The sequence below is a fragment of the Typopeltis vanoorti genome, unplaced genomic scaffold (assembly GCF_054136105.1).
Source record: "Typopeltis vanoorti isolate ZY-2024b unplaced genomic scaffold, IOZ_Tvanoo_1.0 HiC_scaffold_24, whole genome shotgun sequence".
Taxonomy (NCBI): Eukaryota; Metazoa; Arthropoda; class Arachnida; order Uropygi; family Thelyphonidae; genus Typopeltis; species Typopeltis vanoorti.
Window position 1 is genome coordinate 1722850 of NW_028328064.1, and position 18960 is coordinate 1741809.

Genomic DNA, 18960 nt, shown 5'->3' on the forward strand with positions numbered 1-18960 from the left:
ATTTCAACTATTGGGTTATAGATTGGGACAAAGAATGGTTCAAAGTAATCACAGGTAGTGAACTGGAATTTATACAACTGCTGAGAGATAATTGCTTGATGCAGCATATAATGGAGGGACACAAAGTTCAAGAGTGCTGGATCTGATCATATCATCAGAGAACTTAATACTAATCAATCTAGCTTTGCTGCCTCTGCTTGGAGAAAATGATCATGTAGTCATGACCTGGGAGATTGCCAGACATGCAGAATTTACTGTTAAGAAGAGACATATGTGGAATTACAAAGCAGTGATTATGACAAACTAAGGCATCAGTTTTCAGCAGTATCATGATATAAGAATTTGGAGGAGAGAGATGTATGTGATACATGGGAGGTTGTCAAGGAGTGTTTGAAAAAAGAAGTATCAGAATGTATACTTAGTCAGATCTATATATCAGGTAGGATTTAGATGATTGAATAGCACTATTAAGGAGTTGCAGACAAAGAAAAGGTTATGGAAGGATTATAAAGAAAAATTATTATCCCAAGACCTCATGGAGTCAAAGACTCATCGGGGAGGTCCTTTTATCACACACACACACACACATCTCATCATATCGTGTCTTAAACACACTCAAACTCCTTGCAGACACCACACTCTCAGGCAAGGCATTCCAATCATTCACAACTCTGTACGAAAAAAAACCGGCCTCTCACTCCCCTACTCACACCCTCTTTATACAGTTTCCAGGGATGACCTCTGGTTCTCTCCTGATCTCCCACTATTCTCTGTAGAACTTCTCCACCATTGATCCTATAACAGCCCCTTACCAACTTTATGAGAGAAAGCTAGTTAATGAGGCCAAAGAAAATTTTAGAGTTATTTTGCTATGTGACAAGTAAAAGCAGGTCTATAGAAGCACCCAAATATACAATTGGGTGCTGCTATAGACCAGGTGATGGAAAAGATGGTGGTGACAGTATGCACAAGCAAATAGAAGAAATGAGTGGAAGGAGCGTGATTATTATGGGAGATTTCAACTATGGTCGCATTGATTGGAGTGAGGAGAGGACACACGAGGAAGGAATTGGATTTTATGCGGTTATTAAGGGATAACTATCTGCGACAGCATGTAATGGAAAATACTAGGGGTCAGAGTGTGCTTGACCTAGTAATTACATCTGAGGATTTGGCTGTAACAAATATGACCACATTGCCACCAATTGGTGAGAGTGATCATAGGGCCTTGACTTGGGAGGTGGCTAAAGGTGTAGAATTTTCAATTAAGACAGGGTACATGTGGAATTATCGGGCTGGAAAGTATGACAAGCTTAGGAGTTTGATTGGTTCAGTGCCATGGCACGTACAACTGCAAGGACTAGAAGTCAATAGTGCATGGGAGGTAGTTAAGAGGTATTTGCATGAAGCAATGGCTGTATACCTAGAGTCCGAATAATAAATCAACTAGGGGTTAAATGGATGAATAACACCATTAAGCTTGAGCTGCAAAAAAAGAAACAACAAAAAAGGATTACGAAAGAACATTGGCCATGCAGGCTAAAGAGAATCCTAAACAGTTTTTTAGATATGTAGCAAGTAAAAGGAAAAATGTACATGGCAGAATGATTTTAAAGAATGCCGATGGTAGGGAGGTAACTGAATCAGTTGATATAGTTAAGTTACTGAGTGAGCACTTTGCAAGAATAAATTATCCAGGTGGTGACATTGCAGAAACGAATGTACCAGTAGATTATACGGGAATTGTGGTGAATGAAATGGAGGTGAGTAGTCTATTGCATAACCTCAATGTCAATACATCTGTGGGATTGGACGGTATACCAGCTCGTGTTGTACGAGAAGCAGCTAAAGAATTGTCAGTACCCTTGACCATTTTGTTTAATTTGAGTCTCGGGTCTGGGTTAGTCCCGAGGGGGTGGAAAGAGGAGAAAATAGTTCCACTGCATAAAGGTGGTTCCAAGACTGCTGTTGTAAATTACCAACCGATTAGCATATCAGAAATCATTGTCAAGGTCTTAGAGAAATTACTCAAGAAAAGAATACAGGATTGGATAGATGAAAATGGAATATTGTATGGGGGACAACATGGTTTTGTGAAGTGTAGATCATGCCTCAGTAACTTGCTCACGTTTTATAACACAGTGACGGCTGAACTGGATAGTGGTAATAATGGGTTTACAGTAATACTACTGGACCTTGCCAAGGCTTTTGATAGCATACCACATAGAACCCTAATCAGTAAACTGGAGCAGATGGGGATAGATATATAGGGTTGGTGAGATGGATAGGAGGGTGGTTGAAGGAGAGATACCAGAGAGTGGTTTATTCAGGAGTGGATTCTAAAAGATGGCTTGTGACTAGTGGAGTGCTACAGGGCTCTGTTATTGGACCACTGCTTTTCAATTTGTTCCTCAATGATATAGGAAAGAATTTGAGAGGAAGTGTTCACTTGTTTGCTGATGATGCAAAGTTGGGTAGAGCAATTATGAGTGCACAGGATGTCAAAATTTTATAGGATGATTTGGATAGTTTGGAGGACTGGGCTAGGAAAAATGGATGTCAATTTAATGTGGCAAAGTGTAAGGTTATGCACTTTGGGGTGAAAAGAATAGCAGCAGTATATCGCATTGGTGGAACCGTACTCCAGGAGATTGATGAGACCAGGGATTTGGGAGTGTTGGTGGATAGGGAATTGAAGTTTAGGGGGCTCATTGCAAAAGTGATTAAAACAGCTCACCAAGTCACTTGGCTTCTGAAAAATACTTTAACATGCAGAGACAAACAAGTTGTTGTTCCTCTGTATTGAGCCTTGATAAGACCCCATCTGGACTACTGTGCCCAGTTATGGGTACCAGGGTTTCTTCGTGATGGGGAGGAAGTGGAGAGGATCCAGAGACGAGTGACCAAGATGATAGCAGGTTTGTGGAATGAACCTTATGAGAATAGGTTGAAGATTTGTGGGTTGCAGAAATTGGTTGATAGGCGAAGGAGAGGTGATATGATTGAGACATTCAAATTACTGAAGGGTTTCTATAAGGATCCAGAAGATATTTTTGAAAATATGACTGGTGGTGGGAGGACTAGGGGGCCATGAATGGAAGCTGGGCAAGAGCGTGGTTGACAATTGTGTTAGAGCGAGGTTTTTTACTTGGAGAGTAGTGAATGAGTGGAATAAGCTTCCAGAGTCTGTTGTGGGTGCTACGACCGTGAATGAGTTCAAGGCAAGGTATGATAGATACTGTGTGAATGTCGAATAGTTGTTCTTGACATGATGTTAGGGCCTCCCTCGATGAGTCTGTCGACTCCTTGGAGTTGCCCGGAACAATAATAATAATAATATAAAAATGGTGGAATGACTGTTGAAGGATGACTTTAAAAAGTGCTGATGGTAGGGAGGTAACAAAACTAGCAATACCAGATGTGATATTGAATGATGGGAGAATAGAAGTTGAAGAAATGGAGGTGCTTAAAATATTGTGGAACCTCAATACCTCAATTAGATGACATATCGGCCCATGTATTATGAGAAGTGCATATTAGGTCCTCTGACCAAGCTGTTTAATTTAAGCCTCAGTACACCTTGCCTGTATTTTACCCTCTTTCCTTTGCAATGGAGAGGAAAGAGGGCAAAATATTCCCACTGCATAATGGTACTCCAAGACAGAAGTAGCAAAATATAGGCTAATCAGCATCTTAGTAGTGACGGTTAATTTATTAGAGAAATTGGTGAAAGGTAGAATTCAGGATTGGGTGTATAAGAATATGATACTCTGTAAGTGACAACTTGGTTTTGTGAAGAGTAGGTCTTGACTTAGTAATTTGCTTACTTTTTTATAATAATGAAGTGATAATCGAGTTAGATAATGGAAATGACTACTCCGTGATATTGCTAGACTTTGCAAAGGCATTTGATAAGATTCCACATAAATTAGAACAAATGGGGATGAATATGAAATCCTGATAAACCACCCAAATATCAGTAACAAAGATGGCATGAAAATTCCAAGGATCTGGATGGCACACATTCAGCCTACCTAATATGAAAGATCTAGCATAAGTCAGGACTCTAGCCAATCCATAACTAGTATTAGAAACCATTCCATACCAACTGGCTGGAATGATGTTAATATATATATATGTGTGTGTGTTAGATTACACTAATAATAGGACTCTAGTGTTGATGTATAATTTTTTTTTTTTTTCACCAGAGGTCAGGCCAACAATTGTGGTAGCAGTTGGTCAGTGTCTTTAACGAACCAGTTTGATTGTAGTATAGCTTGTTTCCTGTGTATATTTGTATGCTCCAGAAGATGACCTTGACATAAAGGTCGAAACGTCGAATGTAGATTTTAGTTATATTAAACTAAAGTTTTTATTCAAACACGGTAGTTGTCTCCATAATTTTCAAAAATGCATTCGGATCACCGTGTAAGTCTAAAAGAAAGGGATGAATATGAATATGAATATGGTGATTTAGATTACAGGATGGCTGATGGAGAGATATCAAAGAGTTGTTTATTGAATGGGGTTGAGTTCAGAAGGGAGGTGACCAGTGATTTACCATGGGGCTCAGCACAGATTTGTATATTAGTAATATAGAAAATGATATAACAGGAAATATTCAGTTGTTTGCTGATTAGTGGTGCACCCAAAGGGGGAGTAAGGGCCGTACCCCCCCTCCAAAGAAAAAGGAAAAAAAAAATCCCAGAAAATTTGTGGTTACACATGTAATAATTGTGGTTATTACATGTGTTTTTTAGTGATGAATTCACCACAGGTTTTGTTATATAAAAATGTCTTATTCCTTCACGGGGAACTAACAGCACAGAAGACTGACTTACTAGGCAAACTTCAACTTAAACAGGGTAAGCTACGTGCTAGAATCTCTTTTTTAAAAAAGTGCAGATGCGATAATCTCATTCCAACTTTTGCAAAACTGAAAGAAGTCATCAAATCACCAGATGCCTATAAAATATATCAAAAAGCAAGCCATTCCTTACTACTCAATCAGTTATGAGTTTCTAAGCATGAATTGGCAACAAATAATTTAAAAATTATGGAACTAGAAACAGACTTATCAAATACGTTAAATCAAGATCTGTTACAATTGATTATTATTGTCTCAAAGAATTCAGGGAAAAAAGCTTTTGATAAAAGCAATAATAATCTTCATAATAAATACCTTAATCTGCTGAATCGATCAAAAAAGATCACTAACAAATTACCAACGGAAAAATGGGTAGTCAATTTATCTAACCGTCAACTAACAACAGACGAATTGAATGTTCTAGCAAGAGGTCTTAAATTTGCGATTTCACCCAAATGTTTCCCATATCTAGATTTCATACATAACATAGAGAGAAACATCTGATGTCTTTCCAGTACTGAAGCCAACAGACTTCATTTCGAGGTAGCAAAAGTAATCTATGATGCCAAACCTTCAGACTTAAATATCCCATCATCAAAATTGAAAGCTCTTACATCCTTAAAACTCAATAAAAATATAATCATTACCAGAACTGACAAAGAGAATACCACTGTGGTTCTTGATACCAATTGATATGACCGAAAAATCAATTTATTACTCCGAGATCGTAATACTTATGCCAAACTGGTTATGATCCTACAAAACGTCAACTCAGGAAATTGAACAAGTTACTTGATGAAACCTCCTCCTTAGATGAAGAAACAATTAAAAAACTCAAGACATACCATGCTAGACCTCCCAGAATTTATGCCTTACCTAAGCTTCATAAAATTAATGTTCCTCTCAGACCTGTCGTAGATTCCATTAGCAGTCTAACTTACAAGTTATCAAGATTCTTATCTAACCTTCTCCGTCCTCACATAGGCCACTCAGCATCTTCAATCAAAAATTCCACAGAGTTTCATGCAAAAATAAAAGACATTCAACTGTTAAAAGCTGATTTGTTAATTAGCTTCGACATTGTCTCCCTCTTCACGAACATTCCCCACAAAGAAACAGTAGAATTATTAACTCAAAAATTTCCTTCTGATATAGTTGAATTATTCAAATTTGTTATTACATCTGGTTACTTCACCTGGAAAGGTCAAACTTACAAACAACAATAAAGAACAGCAATGGGATCTCCTTTATCACCAAACTCAGCAAACCTGTTTCTAGAACACCTTGAAGAAAAAATATTCACCTTTGAACCCAAACCAAAAATTTTGGTTACGATATGTCGACGTCGTATTTGCAGTCTGGGATCATCCCGAACAGGAATTACAACTGTTTCTAGATAAAATAAACCTTCTTCACACTCGCATCAACTTTACGCTAATAAAAGAATCTCCACAGGATATCTTTTTTCTGGATTTACACATTCAAAGAAAAGAAGACGGTTCCATCGCCACGTCTGTCTATCGCAAGCCTACATTTTCAGGTCGCTACATTCACAATTCTTCCGCTCATCATCCATCTCAGAAATTTGGCATCGTTAAATCACTAGTTTCCAGAACACACAAATTCTGCTCCTCTGAAGATTCTCTAAACCAAGAACTAGAAATAATCAAAAATACAGCTATACTAAATGGATATAATCTTAAAACAACTCAAAAAATCATTACTCACCTTCCCACACATCAACCCAGACAAGAAGTCCATAGGATTCTCATACCTTACTTCAAAGGCATTTCTGGACCTCTTTCAAAAATTATGAAGAAATACAATTTTGCCACTACTTACAAACCTATCAACCAAATCTATAACTTGTTACCTTCTCCTAACGACAAACTCTCACCTTTGATGTTACCTGGCGTTTATGAGATCCCATGCTCCTGCAAATTGTCTTACTTTGGTCAGAGAGGTAGGTCTGTTCAGAAACGCATCTCGGAATGTCAAGCCCACATTCGTCTTTTCAAACCGCAGAAATCTAGTCTCTCCGAACACAGAGTTGAAAATCCAAACCATAGGATTCATTGGGAGAAGTCGAAACTTTTACACAGATCTTTATATAAATATGAACGTTTATATAAAGAAAGTGCTGAAGCCCTACTACACAAACCAAATTTAAACCTCAATGATGTTCTTACTATTCCTAAAGTGTGGGAAATTGTCATACAAAATTGTGTAAAATAATCTTTATATATATATATATTTTTTTTTTTTTTTTAATTTTTATTTTATTTTTTTTTTTTTATTTCTTTTTTTTTATTTTTTTTTTCAGTTATATTTAATTTACTTCTGTAACACGTTACTGCATATTGAGATTCCATTGTAATTATGCGCCCTAACTGTATGTTATTCCTAGTATTATTTGAACTACTGTACTGATGATATCCCAAGATACTTGGGATGAAATATTTATGAATTAAATAGTCATTACTGTGATTATTACATGTGTTTTTTATTGATTAAGTTGAACACGTATTTTGTTGGCATCATAAAAGTTATAAAGTAAAGGGAAACCTTTACAAACGTATTCCTGTTTGATAGGCATGTTCAACATGCCCTCACTTTACCTTATCTCACATTAGATATAAAATTATTTTCCTTAATGAGTGCAATGCATAAGCCGCTCTTTGTGATTTTATAATCCACCAGAACCTACATAAATTGTAGGAGTGGGTCAAGCGCTACGAACGTGTTTTGAAGAGCTCCTGATTCAGATAAGTTTTACTAGGAATAATTAAGTATATATGCGTAATTGTTTAAGTAAGAGCGGCTGTAAACGTTATACGCTACCGATATTATTAGTGTGGGGTTTTTTTTCTTGCTTAAACTAAATACGGAAACGTTAATATTAGACCTAGTAACCTGCAGAGAAAAAAAAAAAAAAAAATGGCGGCGGCATTGTCATTCCATGATTTTAATTTGGATTTCAGTCGGCTCGTTAAGTGTGAGGTCTGTTATATGTATTCCTTCGATTACATAAATGATTTGTGGATGTTTAGTGCGGATGGAAGAAGGGTATGTGCGAAATGTGACCTGAACGAGGAATTGATGAATGCGAATATGAAGTTGATGACAGAAAGTGCTAGTACCGATTGTGTCGCGAGTGCACATTTGCAAGAGAAGGATGGCGAAAAAGACAGGCGAAAAAATGTTAAAAAATCAGGAAAAAAGAAAAAGAGCGATTTGACAACCGTAACGGATGTTAAAAGGGACGAAAGTGAGGCGGAAAGAAACGAAATTGAGAGAACGAATGAAAGTAGAAATGGCGTGGTGCAGAAATCGCAAGTAAAAAAAATCGAAAGAATGACTGATGGCGAAAGTTGGACGCATGTTGGAACTAAAGTACTGAACCAAAGAAAGATGAATGACAGTAAAAGTGAGAAGAATGATAGCGAAAGTTGGACGCATGTTAGTCCGAAAATACGGAAACAAAGAAAGATATGTGAGAGTGAAAGTGAGAAGAATGATAGTGAAAGTTGGACGTATGTTGGACCGAAAGTACGGAAACAAAGAAGGATGAATGAGAGGGAAAGTGAGAAGAGGGGGTCGAGAGTTAGAAAGTTAGAAAGATTTAATGATAGAGTGAATGTGTCGCGAGGTTCAGAAGGTGAATTGGATTGGATGAAGCAAGAAATGAAATGGATGCGGAATGAAATTAAGAGAATTCAGGTCAAAACTATTAAAATAAATTATTAAAATAAACTATTAAAATAAATCATGAGGGCATGAAAGAGTTAACAAAAGATGAGCGAGTGGCATTGTATGGCAACTCCATTATTAAAGGTGTGCTAGAGGATAAAATGCACAAGGTATGTTTTCCAGGCGGTAAAATGAGTAGAGTGATTGAGGCATTGAATATGAGGTGGGAATGAGCAAAAGAGTTAATTGTATTAATTGGTACGAATGATTTGAGAGAGAACAAAGAGCATGTCAAAATGAATGTCAGGAGACTGCTTGGAAAGATAAAGGAGAATAGTGTGACAGGAAGGGTGGTCAGTGTGTTGCCTAGGTATGATTGTGGTGAAATGAGGTGGAGAGCAAGGATTATGAATGATATTCTGGCTGAAATGTGTGAGGAGATGGGAGTACAGTTTGTTAATGTGTGGAATGAGTTTGAGGGACGAAGTGAGCTGTATGGGAGCGATGGACTGCATTTGAGTGGTTATGGTGTGAGTCGCTTGGAGAGACTGCTGCTGGAAGGTAGAGAAGGGAATAGAGAGAATGAATCAGATCGAGAGGGGAGTGATGTGGAAGAGCAGGAGAGTAAGACAGGAGAGATTGAAGGAGTGGAAATGAATGTGGAAGTGAGTGGTATGAGTATAGAAAATGAGAGAATGGGTGTGCAAGAGGAGCAGGGAAACAGCGAGGCTCAGGGTGGACAGGGATACACAGCGTGAGAAAGGTGGATGCTCCAAGAGGAGGTGAGAGAATGTGTAGGCAGGAAAGTAATGGGATGATCAGGGATCAAAAGGAAACAGATGGAATTGCAAAGGCTTCTAAAATAAAGAAGCAGAAAGGGAAATGGCCCCAGTCCAGCATGGAGAGATCACATCGAGTGAGTGGTATCAGTGGAACTAGCTGTAGATCCAGAAATGAGTTGTTGTGTTTGTATACCAATGCTAGAAGTATAAGAAACAAGGCGGATGAAATGGTTGCACTAATTGCGTCTGTGCACCCAGAGATTGTCGGAATAAGTGAGACATGGTTAGATGAGGATGACATCCTGACAGGAATAGAGATGGAAAGGTATGATGTGTTTCGTGAGGATAGAAGGGGTAAAAAGGGAGGGGGAGTGCTATTTATGATAGAGAAAGAGTTATGTCCATACAAGGTAGAGATGCAAGAGGGAAATGGGGCCAGTGGTTTTGAGGCAGTATGGTGTGAGATAGAGGTGAATGGAATCAAATACTTGGTGGGATGTTGTTATAGACCTGGTAATGTGGATGGTGGTGATAGTGAAATGTATAGTCAAATAAGCCAAGCAAATAAGAAAAGGGTGATCATTATGGGTGATTTTAATTATGGCAATATAGACTGGAATGAAGAGATAGCAACTGGAAGTAAAGAAAATGAGTTTCTTGAGTTTTTGAGGGATAACTACCTCAGACAGTATGTAACAGAGGGCACAAGAGAATTAAGGGTCTTGGATTTGGTCATCTCATCGGAGGATGTAATTATCAATGAGGTATCAAATCATCCACCAATTGGTGAAAGTGACCATGAGGTGATTACTTGGGTGGTTGCCAGCAGTGCAAGGACCCCTGTGAAAAAAGGGTATATGTGGAACTACAAGGGGAGTGATTATGAAGAGCTCAGGAGACAGCTTGCAGGTGTAGCATGGAATGAGGAGTTAGCTGGAAAAGAGATCAATGCAGCTTGGGGGATTTTCAAAAAATATTTAGTGGATGCAATGTCTAAATGTATACCACGGGTGAGAAGGTTAAATAAGTTAGGTGTGAGATGGATGAATAAAGAGATTAAGCATGCAATACAGAGAAAAAGGGCATTGTGGAGGCAGCATAAGAGAAGTGGAAGTAACCAATTTCATGAGTTCTACAAAGACCAGGTAAGGAGAGTGACTTGGTTGGTGAGAGTAGCTAAAGAGAGGTATGAACAGCAGTTAGCTAATGAAGCTAAAAAGAATCCTAGGGAGTTCTTTCGATATGTAGCCAGCAAAAGAATGATTATGGAAGGATGACATTGATTGGAGGAAATGGTATAAAGACAGCTGTTGCAGAATGTGTGGTGGAGATACTTCATGAGCGTTCATAAAGATCTTTCAATCTTGTGAATGTGACTTCATGGAGAGATTAAGAGCAGTTGATGATGGGGAGGAGAGACTGACTGTAAGTGAGCAAGAGGTGTTTGGGGAGTTGAGTAAACTAGATGTAAATAAGGCTGTGGGACTTGATAATATATCACCGCATATTCTGAAGGAATGTGCCAGAGAGTTGACACCTGCCTTGACATATTTTTTTAATACGAGTCTTGCACTTGGTCAAGTCCCTAAAGAGTGGAAGGAGGGCAAGATTGTGCCACTTCATAAAGGAGGTGATCGAACTCAAGCATCAAACTATAGGCCTATCTGTGTGTCAGGTGTTGTGGTTAAGTTGTTGGAGAAGCTTGTGAGAACTAGGATCCAGAGTTGGGTTGACAACAATGGTATAATCTTTGATGGACAGCATGGATTTGCTAAAGGGAGGTCCTGTTTTAGTAATCTACTTACTTATTACAATAAAGTGATTGCTTCCTTGGACAGAGGAAAAGGATACACAGTAATATACTTGGATTTTGCAAAAGCTTTTGATAGAGTACCTCATGATAAGTTGACAGTCAAACTAGAGTAGATGGGGTTGGATATTAGATTAGTGCATTGGATTGGAGACTGGCTATCTGATAGGTATCAACAAGTTGTGTATGGGGGTGCAATATCCAGGAAAAGGAAAGTCACTAGTGGAGTGCCTCAGGGATCTGTTTTAGGGCCATTACTATTTAACTTGTATATTAATGATATTGGCGAAGATTTGGATGGAGATATTCAGTTGTTTGCAGATGATGCAAAGTTGGGACGAACCATAAAGAGTAGTGAAGATGTTGTGGCCTTGCAAGAAGACTTGAATAAATTGAGTGATTGGGCAAGCAAATGGGGATGTGAGTTCAATGTTGCAAAATGTAAGGTTTTAAAATTTGGAAAACAAAGATGGGATGCAGAATTTATGCTTGGTGAGAATATATTGTTGGAAGTAGAGGAAATAAGAGATCTGGGAGTGATAGTGGATAAGGATCTAAAATTTAGGGGACACATCGCCAAAATTGTGAAGACAACACAAAGACTTCTGGGAATGATGAGGAGGACACTGACGTGTAGAAATAGGGAGATTCTTGTTCCATTGTATAAGGCTTTGATTAGGCCACACATGGACTATTGTGCCCAGATTTGGTCAACTGGTTTTCAGAAGGATGAAGAGATGTTGGAAAGGGTCCAAAGGTGACTGACTAAGGTAGTTTCTGACCTCTGGAATATCGAGTATGAGGAAAGATTGAAAAGATGTAATTTGCAGAGTCTAGTGGAGAGAAGGAAGAGGGGAGATATGATAGAGACCTATAAGTTAGTAAGGGGTTGTTATAGGATCAATGGTGGAGAAGTTCTACAGAGAATAGTGGGAGATCAGGGGAGAACCAGAGGTCATCCCTGGAAACTGTATAAAGAGGGTGTGAGTAGGGGAGTGAGAGGCAGGTTTTTTTCGTGCAGAGTTGTGAATGCTTGGAATGCCTTGCCTGAGAGTGTGGTGTCAGCAAGGAGTTTGAATGTGTTTAAGACCCGGTATGATGAGATGTGTATGAGATAAAAGGACCTCCTAGATGAGTCTTTGACTCCATGAGGTCTTGTTTAATAATAATAATAATAAAGGTTCTCTGTCAGCTAACAGTTAGATCACTGATTTCAAAGTTTGAAGAAACAGGATTTTTGGAAGTTTGACCTGGCAGAGGATGCAAAACAGTGCCACCATGGGTAACTGAAGAAGTTGCCACTGCAATTGTCGCCAGATCACATGAAAATGTTGCTGGCGACACATTTTGATACAAAGTAGTAGCAGGATAATTGGATGTTGGAGTAGCAGGACAATTGGATATGCCTTAATCCACAGTATGGAAAGTCTTGCACAAAATTGTTATATTTTACCCATAAAGATTAGCTATTTACAGCAGCTGCTATGTGATGATTTGATGTGAGAGTTATGATAAACAACTGACATTTACTTGGATATTTCTAGTCGGATTGGAAGTCGACAATTGAAAAATTGTTTTGGGGGGGGGAGATGCTGTGTGCAGTTTTACAGAACCAGTTTTGTTTCATCACTGCATTATGCTGAACAATGTCATCATTCTGTAATTCAGCAGTTATGATATCTGGACGAGACCATTTTTATGCAAGATGGAGCACTTCCCCATACATTGCATGACTGGTACAGCAGCATCTATGGCATCACTTCACAGAACAAAGAGTGATTAGTCACTTTTTTCCAGTTGCATGGCTGCCTCTCTCTCCCTCGATAATTACTCCATGTGATTTTTGGTTGTGGGTTACCTGAAGGCTAATGGCTATCATGGTGTGTCTTGAAATGGGCAATCTTCAAGGACAACATATCACAATGAAACATATCATATTATATCATAATGAACATTTAACAGCTTAAGATATTTCAGCAGTGGATTATTTTAATGATAAGTATTTTTTTCTATGTCAGTTGAATGAACCTCCCACAATGAGTCTGTCGACTCCATGGAGGGTGTAGTAATAATAATAATAATAATCATTGAGCAAATATCCTTATGCTAATTGCATTAATTTTTCTAGGATTTTCTCGTGTCCAAAATATTATTCAGCAGGGTATCTCTGGACTTGACATACAGAGTAAGTAGCATTCATATATTTTGTTCAATATTAATATAGAGCAGTAATACTCACTAGGAAAATAATGAAAACAAATCAGGTAGAAAAATTTTATTGGAGTGCAAGTACGATTTAAAGAAAATATATACAGATATATTTATCTAAGTGTGAATCTTATTTTGTCAATATGTGTTGGTCATCTTGAAATAGGAAGCATAAACAGCTGTTTATGCTTCCTGTTTTTTTTTGGTTCAGATGTGCATTAATAAGTCTTATCCTTTGTTTGTTTTTTTTGTGATGTGCTGATCCACATATTTAAATCATATATCTTTTGTGTGTGTGTGTGTGTGTGTGTGTGTGTGTGTGCATGCGCGCGTGCGTGCGTGCATGCATGCATGCATGTACAGCCACTAAAGGAAATAGTTTCTTTTTTTGCAAAAGAATAAATAAGAGTTAAGGGTTATGTTCAAGAATGTCTTGCACAATTTAAATTCAGGTGTAGTGTAAATAATCACCAAAAACTGCAATAATAATAATAGGTGATGAGTAACTCTTACATCCTAACTGAGTTAATTACCTTTTCTGGTACATATAATTAGTTTTCTCTTGTGCTAGGCTAAAATGAACATGTTTTTTATTTTAATTGCTAATTCAAGTAGCAAGCATTTTGCTTGTTACATGCGTTCCATCAAACTTGATTGAGCATATGATCATATTTGTGTAGTTAAGTGCACACCATTCTTAACACTTTCTTTAATTTTATTAATGCTGTCTAAAATAGTATGTAATCTACTCTCACTCAGACTCAGAGTATGTTTACATGCTGTGTGCTCATCTCATTCACTGCTTAAGACTTCCACTTTCAATTCAAGCAAAATCGATTTCCTTGAGCACTTACCATCACTTCCACTAGAACTACAAAGATGCTTACCAGTATAAGGGTCATACTAAACACAAAAATAAGTAAAAACAAGCACAAAATAAAAATAAAAAACAATTATGCACTTCCAATACATGGCCATTCACCAATCTTCAGCAAAAGAAAAATTGTATAAAAAACCCTGATCAGACCATCTGGATTATTGTGCTCAGATTTGATTGCTAAAATTTGAAAGGGATAAATTAACCTTAATGAGGGTGCAAAGGCTGATTACAAAAATGCTATTAGTGCTGTACAGTGTTAGTTATGAGGATAGACTGCAGACATGTAGACTGCAGAGTTCGGTGAATAGAAGGAGAGGTGATATGACTGAGGCATTTAAACTGTTGAGGAGTTATTTTGTAATGTAGATCACGAGGAAGGAGCAAGGACCAGGGGCCAACCCTGGAAGTTAGGAATGGAAGTGGTGAGTAAGAGGGTGAGGAATGGCTTTTTTGCATAGAGGGTGGTTGGGCAGTGAAATACATTGCCTGATATGGCAGTGAGAGCATTAACAGTGAATGAGTAAGATAGGCCTCCCACAATCAGTCTTATAACTCCATGGATGTTCTGAATAATAATAATAAAAAAAATTAAATGGAGGTCTATCACAGTGGCCTTTCATGGCACTTTCCATAAATATAGTTCCTGCACATTGTTTTAAATTCACATAATTTTAACATGTAAATTAAGAGGTCACTATATACAGCTTTCTCATGTTGACATTTGTTTGTTTGTTTTTTAACATTCCCTTAATGCATACTTTCCAGTCTCATTTCTTTGAGTTTGGTGGTGCTGTATCAATGGGTAGGTCAGTGAAGGAAATCTGAGAATATGTAGATTAATCCTCATTATTTATGTAACAGACATGGTATTTTTCTTTAGAGTTACAGTACTGTTTGTCTGTATGTAGTGTTGATAACTTTTAATAAGATATAAGATAAGAGTGATTAGTTTAGATCATATTATAAAAAACGTGAATGACCTGATAAATTCTAAGATAGCAGCTGATATTGAATACTTTGTCTGTTCTGGACTCAGCCAGCTAGATAGTGTCAGTCACTGTGATATGTATGACATTTGATTATGGGAGTGAGGGAGGGGTGAGCTGTGTATGTTAATTTTGTAGATGAGATAAGAGTGTTAGCAGAGGAGCAAGTGAATTTGAGTGAAAGTGTAGGAATAAATCATGTAATAAAATAGAACGATGATTTTTCCAGTATTCCAACTTTGAGGGGTTATTCTTGTTTTTAAACACTCAATATGCAATTCTACTAGTTTTATATGCAAGCGATCTCCATTTTTTAACAATTCTATTAGTATTAAGTCCAGGTGCATTTCCATTTTTCATTTTGTAAGTGCATGTCTTACTTCATCTTTGACTGTATATTCATTATACAGCTGGCAGCTCTCTGAGCTGCCAATTCCCTTGGAGAGTCTCATAATATACAGGCTGAAATCCCATCTAATCCTGTGGCTGTATTTGCATTAAAATTCTGCATATCCCAAGCTCCTCCCATTCACCTGCCTGTGTTTTTGCATCAGTCACTGTCACATCCAGGACTGAAACATCTTCACTTGGATAGTACACGCTTGCAAAATGATCACTGAATAATGCAACTAATAACTCATTTGCTTCTGTTACTTCTCTGCCATGAACACTTGTTAATGTTATCCTTCCATATTTGCTCTTCATGTAGAGAAAGAAACTTTGGAATTTCCTATACCCTGCTTAGCCATCCTCCTTTCATAATCATCTTTTGTCTTCCTCACCATATTGTCACCCTTCTTGCTTGTACCTTGTACTCTCATAGACGTGCTAATTTCCTTTCTTTTTATGTATCCTCCATAACTTTTTCTTGTTCTGCACCTTAATGCAACTTAATTCTTCCATTATTGATGCTATGCATCCATCTAACTCCTACCTGACTTATCCTACCAACTCTGAGTATACAGTTTGATACTGCTTCCTTCATGCTCCCTTTGACAATCTTCCATGCATTGCTAACATCTCTACCATCCAAATTCTAAGTTGTTGGACTATTCCGAGCTGGCTCCTTAGTTTGTCATAATCATCTACTTTGTAATTTTATTTATACCATATCTTAACTGAAAATCCCACATCTGGCAGTCTCCCAGATCAAGATTCCATCATCAATTTCCCCCCATCAACGTCAGTCACTTGGTTGTAGCTAAGTCCTTGGATGCTGTCACCTAATCCAGTATTTTGTACCCTTAGTCTCCTTTATTACATGCTGTCTCGAGTAATCATCTCTTAGCAGCCATATAAATTCCATTTCCTTCCCTCCCTGTGACCATTCCTCCTTCCACTCCATGTCCCCCATGAAAATTTTATTTCCATCTTTCTTCCTGGTCAATTGCTACTCTTTTTGGCTTCAATTCTTCTGCCATTATTACCTTCCTCTCCTCCATCCTGTTCCCTCTGTCCCCTCTGAAAAATACTATATTCAGTTCTTTCTGTCCATATGACTATATCATTTTGTATCAACCATGTCTCACTAATGCCTAATCTTTGATCAGGTTGAACTACCCAATGCCAAAAAGTCTTTCCTCCATTCCCAGATGCTTCTGGCATTAATATATATAAACTGCAATATTCTCTTTGGTCCACAACCTACTTCACACCTTATGTTGTTACATTTACAGACCTTAGCTATGATATGGATTGTATTATGTGATAATACCAGCTACTTTCACATGCCGATTGTTTATTTTAACTTTCATCCATTATATTCTTTTTGATTACTTACTGTGATACATTATGTATGTCTAGCTATTTACTCTCAAAGTACATTCCTGACAAAGTGTACCCGTTGGCACACAAAAACTGATCGAGCTGTAATATGTTTATTAAAGATATTTTTAAGTATAGGTTTTCATTTTTGGTCATTATACCAGATTTTTGAACATTCATACATTCACAGATGCTGATTCCATCATACATATGTTATTTATTTACTTACAGCCACATGTCTTCAAGGTTTATCAGCCAGTGATGAAAAAAAAATCCAAGAAGAAATGTAAGTCATATTAAATTATGTAATAAATAAAGCCACATTAAATATTTTTAACATATTCAGTACCATGCAAAATAGCTTACAAGTGCAGAGTGTCTTGTAAATTTCTGAATGGAATAGTGAATAAGAGCAGGTCCTTTGACACATGTTTTGATTGAATGTATCTTATTATTATTATTGTTGTTGTTGTTATGAATACCTTAATTGCTACCAGGGCTGTCACTAGATTAGATCGCATCCTGAGGCAAACAATTAAATATCGCCCCTGATGGATTATAGGACAAAAATATAAGAAAATCTCCGATTGCAATTTTGTTTTTATTACAAGAGAAACATTAATGCAAAACGATTACATAATAATATTAATTAAATGTTTGCTCTATGGGGATATCACACAATAAAACTGTTTTTAAGTTCTAAATTTAAATGATAAGCTATGTCCACCTCTAGCGATATAGTTGATAGACCAACCTATCTTTCTTGGGTCATTGCTGTTCGCAAATAATTTTTAATCAGTTGGATTATGGATTATTAAATTTTTCGGAAAAACTTCTTTCTGCACTTGCTACACTTGCTAACAGGAATTATTAGCATAGTGATGGCACCTACCACAATATGGCTGAACGAGCACCCTTATTAAGCCAAGCCATGAGGCAGGCTGCCTCTATGCTACAACTTGTCAGTGGTACTGATTGTTACACACATGATCATTGAACTGTTCTTAACATGTTCACGTCGGGAAGTGTTATGCACATTTATCGTACCCATGGGACTCCTCCTTACCATTTGTGTATTGCTCCCATGTCAGGCAGGTGGGTTCACTGACACAAGTTTATATGGCATGTTAGTTGTAACTCTTTCGGTAGAATTTTATTTGATGTTGGCATTTGCGATCTGTCTTAATGACATTGAAAATTTCTAATGCAGTTGAACAAACACTTATTTCATGTAATTGAAAATTTGGACAAATGTTAGGAAAATTGTTTTTAGTTATATACTGTGTTTGGTGGTACAACAAATAGTTTTGCTTAAATCTGTGTAGCAGAGTTTCTGTGGAAGGAGGGGGGGGGGTGCATACGTTTCATTAGGTAGTGCCGTTTTTATCCCAGTTGTCTCTAATTGCACCATTTGTTGAAAATATATTACACAGACTGCAAACCTTATTCACTGTACCTTATTTGGTGATACAATAAAACTATTTGTTTTTCTTGCATCTGCTGTATGGTGGCTGTTGGAGTGAGTGTGTTGTTCACTGTATACTGTCCGAAGACTAGAAGCAGCTGTCTTTATATAGTGAACAACACACACACTCACTCCAACAGTCACTAACAGTGAATCCTCCTTCAATATTCTATAAGAAGAATGCATCTGATGAAAGCCAACAAACTAAAAAAAAAATGCATCTGATGAAGTTCGAATTTTCAAAGATGTAGTGACTAATTCAGATGATGATGATTTCAGTCAGGTATTGTATTTATAGAGCAGTTCTTCATCTGATGAGGAAGATATTTCACAAAGTATGGTTTCTGAATTTTATGTTTCAAATGAATGGAATGTGGTGGCAGTACTGGTTCAGGAGTACAGTAGATGAGATGAGCTACTTTTACCACTTGATGGTAAAAGTAGCTCATCCATTCATTCATTCTGGTGTTTCTAACTGATGACCTAATGGAATTTATGTTAAGAGAAA

The 18960-nt window shown here is 37.4% G+C and overlaps 1 protein-coding gene across 3 annotated transcripts in view; it reads left to right on the top strand.

The window, feature by feature from the left end:
- The window catches only part of LOC150092169 (uncharacterized), a 300320-nt gene that overhangs the window by 39662 nt on the left and 241698 nt on the right, over positions 1-18960 (top strand). For all 3 annotated transcript variants that reach the window (XM_090415233.1, XM_090415231.1, XM_090415232.1), the window contains exons 3-4: positions 13278-13334; positions 17219-17273. In XM_090415233.1, coding sequence (XP_090271359.1) covers positions 13278-13334; positions 17219-17273 — 112 coding nt within the window. The remainder of the gene's footprint in view (positions 1-13277; positions 13335-17218; positions 17274-18960) is intronic.